The following is a 15,189-nucleotide window of genomic DNA, read 5'->3' as shown; positions in this document are numbered from 1 at the left end:
AACAATGACGAGTTAATTAATTTTATAAAACCTCAGAAAAAAAATAATTATTTTCCCCTTAATCAATTTACCATACAAGGATTGACTTTTTTTTCATATAAAAAAAAATAAAACAGTGCCATTTTGAATGAATCAGGAATTTCAAATTTTTTAAATATTTTACCAAACCATTTACCATTTATTGAATTGTCTAAAAAATATTTACCATTTATTGAATTGTCTAAAAAATATTTACCAATTGTTTAACGTTTGCCGAATTATTTTTACCATGTAACCTCATTGAATTGTCTAAAAAATATTTACTGACTATTTACCGAATTATTTTCACCAAGTAACCTCAGTTCGGCTTGGTAAATCGATAATTAACAGAGTTTGTCCACCCCTAGTCGGCCATGATTCAAGCAGCATGTTGACGAGCAGACCCCTACCCATCTTAGAACAATGAACTTCCAATTGCAATATGCTTATGAGAAATAAGAGGAAGATGTAAATTGTACAGCACAAACAACGTTACATCTCTAGCCAAAGACAATCAAAACCCTACTTCAAAGGGTTAGAGCAAAATGTGTACGCGAGTGCCCGGCAGCAAAGGAGCTGTAGTTGGGATACAGCTTGCAGAATAATGGCATAAGATAACCAAAAAGATGATCTGAATCATAGCCACTGCAAAAAGAAAAAAATCACAACAGCAAGAGTACCGCCAGGTTCTTAAAGGTGCCCAAAATTCTAGTCAAATAGATACCTCTTTATTATAAGGGGGAAATTTGGCTTGGAAGAAGAACTACATTATCTCAACTACAGCTCGACTAACAATGTTTCCCTGGTTGAGATCCTGGAATGCTTTGTCTGCCTCCTCAAATTTGTATTTTCTTGAAACAGCATTCTTCAGATTAAAAATACCTGTTTCTGCAAGTTTAACCAACTTGGGAAGATCCTGCCTTGCCCTTCCTCCATAAGACCCAATCACTTGAATCTGTTCCACGAGTTAAAAGGAGTCAAATTTTCACAATAATAGTTATGAAAAATCTAGTTCTAACCCAGGGCTATCCATTTTTTGTAAAACAAAAAAATAGAAGCGCCCTTCCCACCACAAGGCATAAGTAAGTATGTCTAAGTAAAGTTGACCGGCAAAGTATAATTAAGTAATCACATATATGAAGTACAATTCTGAAAAAAAAAACAAAAACGTGAGTTTGAACAATTTTGAAATCGCATGTATCCTTCAATGAAGGAGTAAAAATAAAAACATGCGCGTGGTCACACATTTTTCTGGGACCTTCAAAACCACAAGGTTGCTCAGCTTAATTTCCCAACTAAACAAGGCAACCAATCTAGCTGTTCCTAAACAACCAGTTTGTTGAAACCCCCGAAGTACAATGAATATTTCAATTCAAACTCATGTAGCAACTTCTAGTATTTAGATTACAAATTTTGGCAATATATCTGATGCCTTAAATGCCATGATAATGACTGGCATGAAATTTAAAAAACCTTCAAATAAAACAGATGTAAATAAGTCAAAACACTCAAAGTACTGATGAACTATTTGAACTCTGACTTACGATAAAAGTCAAGCTCAAACTTGGTTAATTCAAGTAGCAAGCTAAACAAAGTTCAAGTACTACAATAAAATCTCAACTCAAAGGGTGAGATACCATAATTGAAAATTTAATTCTTATATATTTTTAAGTACAGAATAGCAAATTTGAACTTGAAACCAAGCTTAATCAATTCTTTTCAAGCTTAAACTCAAGTTCAGTAAGACACTTGACTATGAGTTTTTAATGGTAATCTAGTTGATTCGAGTGGAGTCAAATATGAGTATTTAAATCAGTTTAATTACACCCCTATTGGACAACATTCCACTCAGCTCAAGTTCATTAATACTCTCAAGAGTAAGTCTCAGACTTTCATAATTTTGAAGTAATTGAAAAAGACTAACAATGCCACATAATTATTCCTTAAATGGATACGCGCACATAGCCTTCATATTCTCTAGCTTACTTCCATTTAGAATGAAAAGGACATTTATTAAATAAAGAAAAAGATGATAATTGTTTATTTGTCAAAAGAGGGAAAGGCATTTCACAGTGGGTAAAAGATTGGTTGATGAGGTAGTGATGCTCAAGAAAGGAAGATCAATCCATTCTTCCACACTGAGAATCAAGTCAACACTTCAAAAGAGTTCCTATCCACCAAGGTGATATTTTTGCATGGGTGTTATTGATTAAACAAAAAGTTAATATTGTCATGAGAAATATCAGAAACTGTTATATTTTAATAACTTTTGTTGTGAAGTAAAAAGAGTGGAAAATAAATTGTCATACAAGAAGACAAGAGAATCAACACAGTAGCTTAGATGATGAAATACAGATACGAAATTTCCTAAAAAGAAGCACCTACACCAAAGAGTAGAAAGCGATACTCAAACTGTAGTTTTGAAAAGAGAGAGTTTTATTTCTCTATATTGTGTTATTAAAAATACAATCTCTACTATTATCTATATATATACAAAAATCGTTCCTACATAGAAAGGAATCTAAATACGAAAATAATCCTAAATTAGGAAAGACAATATTTACTTTAACTACAAAGATTTCAACACTCTCTCTCAAGTTGGTGTACAGATATTACACATGCTCAACTTGCTAACTAAAGGATGAAACAACTTGTTACTCAAACCCTTTGTAAAAACATCAGCTAGTTGCTTTTTTGAAGCTATATAGAACACACTTATGAAACCTTCAACAGTCTTCTCTTTTATAAAGTGATGATTAATCTCTATATGTTTAGTTCGATCATGCTGGACTGGATTATTCATAATACTGATGGTTGCTTTGCTATCACAAAACAAGGATATATTTGTTGTTTCAACCAACTTCAACTCTTTCGTTAATCTGCGAAAACATAGGACTTCACAGATTCCCTGTGTCATAGCTCTATATTTAGCTTTTGCATTGGACCTTGCAACAATACCCTGCTTCTTGCTTCTCCATGTGACCAGGTTTCCTCCAACAAAAACACAATAACCTGAGGTTAATCTCCCATCATCAAGTGAACTAGCCCAATCTACATCTGTATAGCCTTTTATTGTCAAATGGCCATGTTTAGAAAATAAAAGTCCTCCACATGGAGCTAATTTTAAATATCTTAGAATCCGATATACAGCTTCTAAGTGAGACTCCCAAGGGTCATGCATGTACTGACTCACTAAAGTTATAGCATAGACAATATCTGGTCTAGTATAGGCAAGATAAATCAACCTCCCAACCAATCTCTAATACCTGCCTATATCAACAGGACTTCCCACTCCAGCTTAAAGCTTATGATTGGCTTCAATAGGTGATTCTGCAAGTTTACATCCCAACATACCAGTTTCTTTAAGGAGATCAAGGATGTACTTTCTTGAAGAAATAAAAATCCCTTTTTTCAGATCTGACAACTTCTATCCCAAGGAAATATCTCAACTTTTCCAAATCCTTAATCTCAAACTCCCTAGCTAACAAACTTCTCAAGTGAGTCATTTCTTCTTCATTATTTCCAGTCATCACTATATCATCAACATAAACAATAAGTAATGTGATCTTACCTTCATGATGTTTAATGAACAAAGTATGATTAGCATCGCTTTGTATGTACCCGAAAGAAAGCATAGCTTTACTAAACCTTTCAAACCATAGGTCTAACTGTATCCTTTAGCTACCAATCTAGCCTTGTACCTCTCAATTGAACCATCTGCCCTATGTTTAACGATGAACACCCACTTACATCCAACTGGCTTCTTTCCTAGTGGAGGAATTATAAAATCCTATATCTCATTTTTTGCCAAAGCTCTCATCTCCTCAACCATTGCAGCCTTCCATTTTGAGTCCTGTAATGCCTCTTGCCAATCCACGGTATAGAAACAGAAGAAACAGACAAAACAAAGGCTCAATAGGACGGGGATAGAGCATTACAAGAGAAAATGGGAGATGGGATGTTTAGTGCACGTTCTAACTCCTTTTCTTAGAGCAATAGAAATATTAAGATCATTCTCAGAAGGGTTAAAATCAAGATTAGAATCAAGATCAACAGGGATTAAAGAAGACTCGGTAGGTTCTTGCTCTTCTGTATTTTCAGGGCCTGAAATTGGAGAGGACGATTGATTAGAGGTCTCATGCTCCATGGTTGTATTTGTATTACTCCGCCGTGTATAGGTTTTCAAATCAGGTCTATCCAATCTTCCTAGAGATTTGGGTGGTTGGCCTCTTTTATTATCTATGCCTACAGGAATCTCCCCCTGGAAAGGAATATTATCCATCACCTCTTCCATTTGATACTTCTCCCCCTGAAGTGGTGACCAGGAAGAAAAATAAGACTCAAATTCCAAAAAGGTAACATCCATGCTCACAAAGTATTTTCTACGAGGACAATAACATTTGTATCCCTTGCGTATTAGAGTAACCAACAAACACATACTTCAAAGCTCTATGATCTAATTTGCCTAGACCATTCTGATGAACAAAACAAACACAGCAAAAGACTTTAGGAGTTACAATATAAGAGTTTTTTCCTTGAAGAGCCTCTAATAGAGTTTTAAAATTTAAAGCACGAAAAGGCATACAATTGATAAGGTAAGCAGCAATCAAAATAGCATCCCGCAATATGATTTGGGAAGATTCATAATAAACATGAGAGACCTAGCTACTTCCAGCAAATGCTTATTTTTCTGTTCAGCTACTCCATTTGAAGCACTAGTATCGACACAACTAGTTTGATGTACGATATCAATAAGTAAACCGTAACTGATTTAACGAGTCATTCGTAGTTTCACAGTCTGAATTAGTTCATACTTACACATGCTGGTCTCAAATTGATCCTGCCAGTAGTCATATGCTTGTCTCAAAGATGGAAAAGGGTCCCGTCCAAGAACCTGAACTCGAATCTAATCATACTCGTTTTTTAGGCCAACCAGAAAATCATACACATGTTCTACTTCAATCAATTTCTAAACTTGAGTTGCATCATCAGGACATTTTACTTCCTCCCACAACCCAGTAAGTTCAGCAAAATACTGAACGATAACTTTCTGTCGCAATTCATATCTATGAGCATAGTTTCCAATTTGTGAATAAGTCTGTGAAGCGGCATCCCATAGCTTCTGGAGGCACGTGCGCACACGCGCATGGTCGGACGGTCCGCGATTTGGACTTAGGGCCGATCGGCGGTGAAGACCAACTCCCACTCCTTACAGTGCTGTGTGTATCTCAGACCGGAACCGCTGTCGAAAAATTCATGGCAATGGCTCTGATACCATGTAGTTTTGAAAAGAAAGAGCTTTATTTCTCTATATTGTGTTATCAAAAATACAATCTCTACTCTTATCTATATATATACAAAAACTGTTCCTATATAGGAAGGAATCCAAATAGGAAAATAAACCTAAACTAGGAAAGACAATATTTACTTTAATTATAAAATTTCAACACAAACTAATTGCATATGGTAGCAAGATTCATGCAAAAGGTGAGGTAAGAGTTGTTGCTATATTGAAATCATAACGCCCACCATGAGCTAACAAAATCTTTCCTAAACAAACTTTCTACAATAGAAAAGTCTCCTCCAAATGGAAAGCGAATAGGCCTTAAAAGATATCAAATCCCTAGGATATAACCCTACTCATACTAGCAGGCTAGAACCTCATAGAAAATTTTGTCAAATTTCAAAACACCATCTCCTATTAGTTTCTTTAATCTTAATAACAACATTCAGATGTCTGAATTCCCTTCCACCAAACCCAAAAATCATGCTACGAACCTAGGTGCTCACATGGTTTCTAGGGTTTGTAGCTATTCTACATCATCCATTGTACTAATAACAATGGATGATGTATATTTATCACCAAAATACGCACCTTTCGTCGAACAAGACGATTTATATCTATCTCCCCAACAGCACCAGCTTGTGAAAGGCCAATCATCACTGCTTTCCCTCCATCTCTAACACTCTGTGTACACTGTGAAAATGTCAGTGGTTTGCCCAAGGCTTCCACAGCAATGTCAACACCTCTTCCCCCTGTTATTTCCTGCCAAAAATAAGTCAATACTGTCAATCAACTTAAATATAAAGAAAAATGAATTATCAATGTATACCTACTGAAAAATGAAAGGTTGTTGTAAACAGGATAAGGTGTATGCTTATAACAACAAGAAAAAGCATCATAGGAACAAATTTTATAAATCAACATACCATAACTTGTTTATATTGAAGTTACAAAACAAATATCAAAACTCTAAGAATCCATAGAGAGATGGTATACCTTCATATAACTAGCAAAAGTGGCTTCATCTTTAGCACATTAGTTGATATTTGTACTATAACTCCAATAAACATCATCACTAATCCTTTATTGTGCATTGCAGGTTTTAATAGAAAATCAAAATAGAAAGGAAAGGAAAAAAAAATCTCAAATAACCTATTGCACAATACCAAATTGCAATTCTACAATTAGGTTTTACTCCAACTGAACACTAACTCTAATTTCATACTTGTTTGAACTATTGTAGTTGCACATTTGCGATAGTTCCAACTAGTTTGTTCTCCACTTCCTCGTTAGCACTTTTTCTTTTTCCCTTTAGTTATGTATGTTATTAAATAATTCATAATATTTGAACTAATTAATTATGTGTTTAAAAAGAAAGGATGATTTTAATAAGACTTTATAAATTAAGGATATTAACGATGAAGCACATCTTAAACCTTCATTATTATAAATGTCTAATGAGAAGTTGAGGGAAAAAAAATAGAAGTTACAAATTATAATATTAAGGTACTTAGCAGTAACAAATTATAAGAAAAAGTAAAACGATAACAATAGCAATAAAAGCATTAATTCAAACATCAGTTTTGAACAAGCAAATTCAAGGGGAAAAGGAAGGACTAATATAACGATTCTCACTCTATTAGGACAAAGAAGGACTCAAATATAAGGAAGTAAAAAATTGAAGTAAAGTTGACCACTGGAAAATCCCTTCCATATTCCCTTTTGCATGTCAAAGCAAATCAAGATTCTGAAAAAATATCAGGATAACGATTATCCAATTAAAAAGCATGTATATAAATATGCAAGAAACAGCAAAGCATTATACACAATTACTTCCACAAACAGATTAATATAGCTTTTTACACATCTTTGTTGAACATAAAACCAACCACAAAGCCTTGTGGAAGAGCACTTCAAAACTAAAAAACGATTAATCAGAAATCCATTAGCCATTTGAATTGAAACTTTCATATCTCATTAATAAATGAAAGGATAAGGTACGCACTCTAATCCTTTCAATAGGATCTTCTTTTATTGCATTTATAATGTGAGTTGCACCAAAAATCTTAGCTTTCTGTAGTTTCTCATCCTGAATATCCACAGCAATAATATCAGAAGCACCAAATGCCCTTGCTATCTGCAAACAACTGGAGGAATTCGTCTTTGTAATGCTTATGCCAAAGTCGGTCCCATTAAAGCAGACTAGAAAATCATATGTGAACTAAAATTCTGAACTTATCTACAGCCAATATATGAGTAAATATGATCAGTAGTCTAAATCTTTTGCAATATTATTAACCCTGGAATATTGATTTTTTGTCACTCATTCTGTCAGTTATATAGCTCCACAATGCAATTTGTTTGGCGGTAAATTATTGATACACCAGCTATTGACTTCCATTTAAATTTCAATGTCAAACAAACATACATCTTTTTTCAATATGAGAGTTGACAAAAATTTCACAAAATGGGTCTTACTATTACAGAATACAGAAGTTCAATTTTCACTCTGTTTCAAAAAATGTCAAATCACAATTAAAAGAAGCTGAATTCTGAAAACTTTTCAAGTGCCATGCTGTACCTTGACCTAGGAAAACAAGAGCAGATCTTAGTGGTCACAGATAAATTGGCACCAGCATACTTCAGCACTGGTAAATGTATCATCCCTTAGCATTTCTGAGGCTGCCTATTAGACACACACAGTGAGGGAAAAAAGGGACTATACCTTCAAGCATAAGCACATAATTCGAATCTCTTAGCTAGGTTTTCCTTGCTTAAATGGTAGATGGTTGTTTTATTGATTAATCCCTAAAGTAAGAATCTAAAGAAGCTACTTACTGCATAAGTCAATCAAATGTAAATACAATCACTGTCTGCAATCTTTCCCAAATACCATACTCCCAAGACAGTCGGTCGTCTTCACATACGTTAGGCCCATTTTTTCTGCTCAAAAGGTGAATCTGGCTAAGATAGCATGCTTGCTGAAAACATGAGGTCAGACCTCGAAGCAGTGAGACACAGAAGGCAGCCAATCAAGCTTCTATATGTTATTGAATCTACTTTGTTTTCCCCATCTTCCTTTGATAATTTCATATTCACAGTTCAATTGGTTTCAACTTCCCATTTTCAAACTTCTTCAGTAAATCTAATGTGTATTCTCTTTGCAGAAAGAAAAAGATGTCTCTAATGGATTGAAAGATCTTCATGCCAAGAAAGTACTTCACTTTTCCCAAATCTGACATCTCAAACTCCCTTTTCATATTTTCCTTAAACTACAGCAAGGACTGTGAATCTCCTTATGTTACCAGCAGGTCAACAATATAAAACCAATCAATAAGCTGCTTACCTTCTCTAACGTTCACAGTTTTATTCTCACTTCTCCTATATCCTTGCTGGTAATCAATCTCATTATGCTTAGCATGCTCATAAAATACAAGATTAGAAGTAATATACAGGGCGACTTGATTATAACACCATAATTTAACAAGTAGGCTTTCTTAAGATAAGACTGACTTCATTCAATAACTAATATATCCACATTACCTCTCACAGATTGTACCATAGCTATAGTCTGATTTAGCACTAGATCAAGAGACTATATTTAGCTTCTTGCTTCGCCATTGCACTAAATTTCCTCTAGAGAAAACACTATATTATGTAGTCAACCTTAGAAACTGCCCAATCTGCATCTAAAAAGCATTCAACATTTGAATGTCCAAGATTATTGTATAATAGACCATGTCTTGGAGCTCCTTTCAAGTAACACAAAATTTATCCCAAAGCTTTCGGATGCATAACAGTCAGAGAGGATATAACTGACTTTACTCATAAAGTATGCAATATCTAGACAAGTCATATCAAGGTAGTTCAGTTTGCCAATCAACCTTTTATACATCTCAGGATCTTTAAACTACTCAACATCCCCTACTGCAAGTTGTAGGTCCAGAGTAATTGGTGAATTACAAGGCTTAGAACCTATTTTCCTTGTTCTAAAATAAATCAAGAACACACTTTCTCTGAGATAAGAAGATACCTTCCTTACACCTTGTAACTTCAATGCCCACATAACAAACAAAATTCAACAGACCCAAGTCCTTTGTTTGAAACCGGGTTTGAGGAAAGGTTTTGAGAGACGAGATACCTATAGTGTCACTCCTAGTGATGACAATACCATCTACATATGCTACTAGCAAGATTAGGCAAGCCTCACAAGTCTACAAAACATAGAATGATCACAATTACTCTTTTGCATACCAAATTCCTGAACCACCTCACTAAATTCCCAAACCAAGCCATAGGACTCTATTTCAAGCCTTATGAGGGTTTCTGAAGCCAGCAAATTTTACCCTACCCCTCCTCTGAGCAACAGAACCAGGAGGTCCCTCCATATAGACCTCCTCCTGAACATCACAATGAAGAAAAGCACTCTTGACATCTAATTGGTGTAAAAGACAATGTATGTGGCTGCCAGAGAAATAAATAAGCGAACAGAAGCAAAGGCTTTCAAATTATTTTAATTTCAATGGACTACCCCAAATAATTAGGATGCCAAATATCATTGTTCCCAATGGTAAAGCCACATGGTATTGAGTTGGATCAACCCAACCTCAAATAAAGAAAATTTATAAATACACATGTATTATATAGAAAATATTAGGTGCTTTTAGTGTTTGATCCATTGAAATAACTACACAAATTAATTTTTTACTTTAATTTAAAATTGATAAAAACAATTTAAATTGAGATATTTTGAACTCATAATTGTTTGTCCCTTAAATTTCAAATTAATATTGTTCACTTGAATGTTGTCCATTTGAAGAACTTTTTACTCAATCATTCGAGACTCATCTCATGTCAAAGAGGTCCCCATGAACTCAACCTAAGCAAGAATTTCATTGACTCATTCATTGAACTAACAAAAAAAATAAAATAAAAGATATTCTCGCAACATTAGTTTATAAATTAGGTGTCAAATGCCACTTTCTCATTGGTTGAACTAAGAAATAGTTACAAGAAAGAAAAAAGATCTTTACAATGTTCCTTGTAAAGTATCAAATGGTTTTTTTGGGTTAAGTGCAAAAATTCAACATTCAGATGGCTAAACTAACCCAAAACATCCTTCCTGGTACTTTTCCAAGAACTGGGTCATAAGACATGCAAATGGAAATTGCAAAACATAAGAGAGGCCCTAGAAGATTCATAAATTGCAAAAACAACCAAAAAATAAAAAATGCAAAAGGCATGATTGCACTGTTCGAGTAACAGTATCTGAAGGTTCAATTTCAAATAATGGTCATAACAGTTCAATATTACCTCGAGCCAACACCCCCAGTTCCAATAACAGCAACAGAATCCCCAGGATGCACCTCTGCTGCATGTGCCATGGCACCATAAGCAGTAAATACTGCACATCCTAAAATTGCAGATTCTGTATATGGCAATGAGTTTGGTAAAATAGTCAATGCATTTGCTGGAACTACACAATACTCAGCAAGGCCTCCCATGCTGTACATGAAGACTGGGTTTCCTGCATATTAAGGTATACTTTTGATGTTCCAATAATGGCATATATGCTCCACAAACAATATGCAGATTATTTTTCCTGAAAAGGACAACTGCATAAAGAAAACTTATTTTTCCTGAAAAGGACAACTGCATAAAGAAAACTTAACTGAAGCAGTTTGAGTAAATAATATCACAAATGCAAGTTTATTGTTGCACAAAACCTTGAAAGAACCACTCAACCCAAAAATATCAAATGAACACTCAATAAAAGATTATATCTCTAGCATACTTTTGTTGCAGAAGCCCAATACCAATCAACCAAAACATTATGCTGAAGTTTTCTATAACTAAAATTCAAACTCTGCATTACTTAATCAAACAGGTTCCAATATCAAAGAACCAATTTTCGTAACTCAAACTCATAGTTAGATCCAATATCATCTTTTATGTCTCTAACATAAACCAACACGCATTTCACACACATGCGGATATTAGGAACAGCATAAACAGTAGTGTCAAATGCATGTTCTGTAGAGCGGATATTTGATAGGTCGAAAAGACAACCAAAATTCATATCAAATTCATTACCGGTAATAATATATAGACAAGCAAGAAAGCAACTCACCTGAAGAAACATGCCCCACAATTCCCACCATATAGATACAACCTTCAGATTTAAAAAATATATATCCATGATAAATACACAAATGTAAAGCACACTGAAGCGATGCTTTATGATTGACTGGATTCTGGCTACAACTGAAAATTCCAATTATCATGTAAAGGTGAGAAGGTATCCAGATTTCTAATCCTGAGTTTTAGTTAAACCACTTCATGACAAGGAAAGCATGAGAATTCCATTTATGGCAATTATAGAAGAAAGAGGAGGTCTGGGACCAATACCTTCGTAGTTCCAGCCAAAACCAAGAAAAGAGAACCAAAATTTATAGGCAAAACCAGGAGTATTGGAAAGTGAAGTAGTATGCAATCCCTCCATCCCACATTGGAAGAAAGTGAAAAGAGAGATAAGGTTGTTGGTTATTAGTTAAAATGCCTACCATAATGGAAGAGATAACCATAAAAGGCCCATTGAGTGATAAACAAAATAATTTGTTTGCTTGCCACATTCCAAGCGCAATGAGCCAACCATGGTATAAGAGCCCAATGCCTCATTGGCCTCAAGAGATCCTAGACCTGGACCTAAGGATAACCCATGGCATGATGTGCAGGAGACGCATGCTGATTTGGAGCTAGGATGGCAACCTGGTCTGCCCATGCAAGATGGAAGCCTTGATGTGTAGAGCAAGTGTCAAGTATCAACAATTGGTTGGTGTTTACTCTTGAGAGGGAGTGTTTGGGGGGAAGAGAGAGAGAGAGAGAGAGAGAGAGATACAATCCTTCATTGCAGAGAGTAATGCAAAAAGAAAGGGGCATATAAGGTTGTTGGTTACTAGTTAAAATGGCTTAGGCCATTTTTCCAAAAGTCATACAAGTAAAAAATAGAATATGTTGTTTGGTGGACGCTCCCATGCCCAATGAGCCTACAAAAATTTAATAAGATTTTATTTATACCTTCACTGAAATTTAATACCATTACTTATCCATTATCGAGAGAAGTACATAGAAGATGTCTTCATTGACTGCTCAATTTAAAAATGACAGGAAAGCAGAAAACACATCTTGGTTCTTATTTGCACAAAGAAACTATGAAAAGCAGCTCATTATGTCCATTGCTAATAAAAAAGCAGCGATTCTAGAAGAAAACCTGTGCTGTTTAATCATTTAATTAGAAAGGAAAGGATGCCGACAAGGAAATCAAGAACATCCAAAGTCTCTAGAATTTTAGAATTATGCTCTGGGCTTTATCTACTATTTATTGCAGATATTATAGTATATTCCTAGTCCTCTTAGAGTTACATTTATATGTCCAGTTTAAACAAATAAGTTGCCACAGAAGAACTGTGTAAGGGTTGATTCTTTAATTTTTCGGCTTAAAATGGTGTCCCCATTTATTTAGGAACATCTAAATTTATTTTTAAGTTGTTTGGAGTCCTTTTCGATTTTACGATAATAGCATTCCTTTTTAGTTTATTTTGGAACTCCAAATCCTTGAAGGATGAGGACCAGTTCTGAAATATTAAGTAAAGGTTTGGGAGTAGTTTTGAGTCTATAAATATCCAGAGTTTTAACTGAAGTTTTCAGTCAATAAATTACGAAGATTATGCTTCTATCTTTGAGTCGTGTGCTGCAATTCTAACCCTAGAAAGTGATTCTTCCTTGATAGGAGTGTGTCCTAGATCCCATTATTGTGATGCTAGTGGTTTATTTTCATTTGCTTAATTTTTTTCTTTATTTTCTAAAGAAATTCTCAGATGTCTTATTGATTTCTGTAAACCCCATCCCAATCTCCTAAAACTTCAAGTTTTCCCAAGCTGTCTTGTGTTACCATCCTTTCTAGTTGGAGATAGTTTACGAATTATATAAGCACCCTAACGAAAGGTATTTGTTTATCGAAGAAATCAACTCAACTCAACTGAGCCGAAATCCACCTCATGCCAAAAATTATGCACATAACAGGATAAATGCTTACAAAGTTCCATTTCTTGAGCTGAAATAGCAGCAATCACTTTCTGCTAAGTATATAGCAGCTAGAAAAGGGATCCACCCCATCAGAACATCCATTAAGAGATAAACATAATATCTGGTTTACCGTGATTATAAACACAACACTACCTTTTAATTTAACATGTAACAGATTCTTGTAGCAGGCGTAGTATACAAGCAGATGATAGCCATTTAGATCATCTCTAATATCCAGCCATTCATCAACATTAAATTAATAACAGACAAGGCAAAAAATGTCATGAGTGCAAGTAGTAAACAAAGATTGAATGATTCAAAACGGTTATCAAGTATGTGGAACTTGTGGTTAAAGCTCTGCAACGATTTGCATAATTTATAAACAAATAAATAGAAATGCAATTTCTTAAGCAAAGAGTTCATTACCACTGCTGCGGAGGAATAGCCGAGTTTCACCATCATAAAGAGTTCCCTTTGCCCGGTTAAATGCAAAGAAATCCTCACATAAATCATCATGGCCCTGTTCCAAATATGGCAATAATCAAATTAGGTAGTTGTATATTTTTATTAGCCAAAAATGATTATCATTGCAGAACACCCTGAAGTGCTCCAAACACAAACAAATCCAGAATCATTTTATTTGGAAGGCAAAACTCAAAGCTTTTATGTTATAAGTTACTAAAATAGTAATTGCCCACAATTTTTTTTTTTTTTTTTTTTAGTTTAAAACTGCAATATAATGATAAATATTTAATGTAAGAATGTAATGGTTCAATCATTTGTTTTCTACTTTTTATTAATTTTGATTTCTAAAAGAAATGATAAATGTCATAATATAAAAGTAGCTTGCATGAGAAACAATAAATAAATACACACACACACACACACACACATTAACTGCAACAAAAAAAATTCTGCTTTTCTCTTTAACTTTCACTTTTGTCATATTACATCTTCTTTTCTTAACCAAAGCAATCTACACCTTGGGTATGATTCCTAATGTTTAGGTATGAAACTTATACACCCTTCTATTTTCCTATTCACCTATTACTATCTACATGATACATCACTATTCACGAGTACTGTTCACAAAGCTTTAATTTCATCACAGAAAGCCCTATAATCATCCTTTTTATGTTCTCTTTGCCTCTTTAGCCTGTTCCCATACAAGTCCTAGCTATTAATTATTCACTTACAATATCTACTGACTACAGCTTTCTAATAAGCCAAAAATTCACCTAAAAACCAGCCCTCCCAGCTATCCTACGACCTACTTCATTTTGTGACATGATGAATTTTCTATCTTTTTTTTTCTTTTTCTTTTTCTTTTTTTTTTTTTTTTTTTTTTTTTGCACTTTGTGTAACTTCAGGGGCATATGGTATAAAATATGATTTTTAGTTCTTTAGTAGACTATTTTATTGTTTGGAATTACTTATTTCAATTTCTTATAACCTTAGACACAGACAAAAGACAGATTACAATTTGATTTTCTTTCTCAGTACGCTCCTCCCTTAACCTTTTCTTTGGTTAAAGTCTAATGATAAAAACGGTCTAAATACAAGAACACAACATCTCAATGTAGTGTCACCTTAGAACAGTACAGGCAGTTACCACAAGGCATGATGAAAGCTCCAATAACATGAGATCCTATTGGAAATCTGAAAAACAAGAAGACTTAATCATTATTCATTTACCTGCTATATCTTTGCACAACAAAATATTAACTTAAAAATATAGTTTTTCCTTATCTTTTTTTTTTTTTTTTTTTTTTTTTTTTTTTTTTTGGTGTGTGTGCATGTTT

At 34.2% G+C, this 15,189-nt stretch overlaps 1 protein-coding gene across 2 annotated transcripts in view; it reads right to left on the bottom strand.

The window, feature by feature from the left end:
- Positions 1–433: 433 nt before the first annotated feature.
- The window catches only part of LOC105645486 (GroES-like zinc-binding alcohol dehydrogenase family protein), an 18,713-nt gene continuing 3,957 nt past the window's right edge, over positions 434–15,189 (bottom strand). The window contains exons 3-9 of one of the 2 annotated variants that reach the window (XM_012231093.4): positions 14,977–15,046; positions 13,814–13,907; positions 10,616–10,829; positions 7,308–7,449; positions 5,894–6,064; positions 743–973; positions 434–663 (exon numbers count right to left, since the gene is read on the bottom strand). In XM_012231093.4, the coding sequence (XP_012086483.1) occupies positions 782–973; positions 5,894–6,064; positions 7,308–7,449; positions 10,616–10,829; positions 13,814–13,907; positions 14,977–15,046 (883 nt within the window). In that variant the 3' untranslated portion in view covers positions 434–663; positions 743–781. Of the gene's footprint in view, positions 974–5,893; positions 6,065–7,307; positions 7,450–10,615; positions 10,830–13,813; positions 13,908–14,976; positions 15,047–15,189 lie in introns of both variants that reach the window. The other variant, XM_012231092.4, reaches the window with a different exon arrangement.

Source organism: Jatropha curcas, chromosome 3, assembly GCF_041381405.1.
Source record: "Jatropha curcas cultivar XTBG-Jc1 chromosome 3, XTBG_Jcur_1.0, whole genome shotgun sequence".
NCBI classification, from domain to species: domain Eukaryota; kingdom Viridiplantae; phylum Streptophyta; class Magnoliopsida; order Malpighiales; family Euphorbiaceae; genus Jatropha; species Jatropha curcas.
The sequence above is the reverse complement of the archived record's forward strand: the minus strand, read 5'-3'. Positions and strand labels throughout refer to the sequence as shown.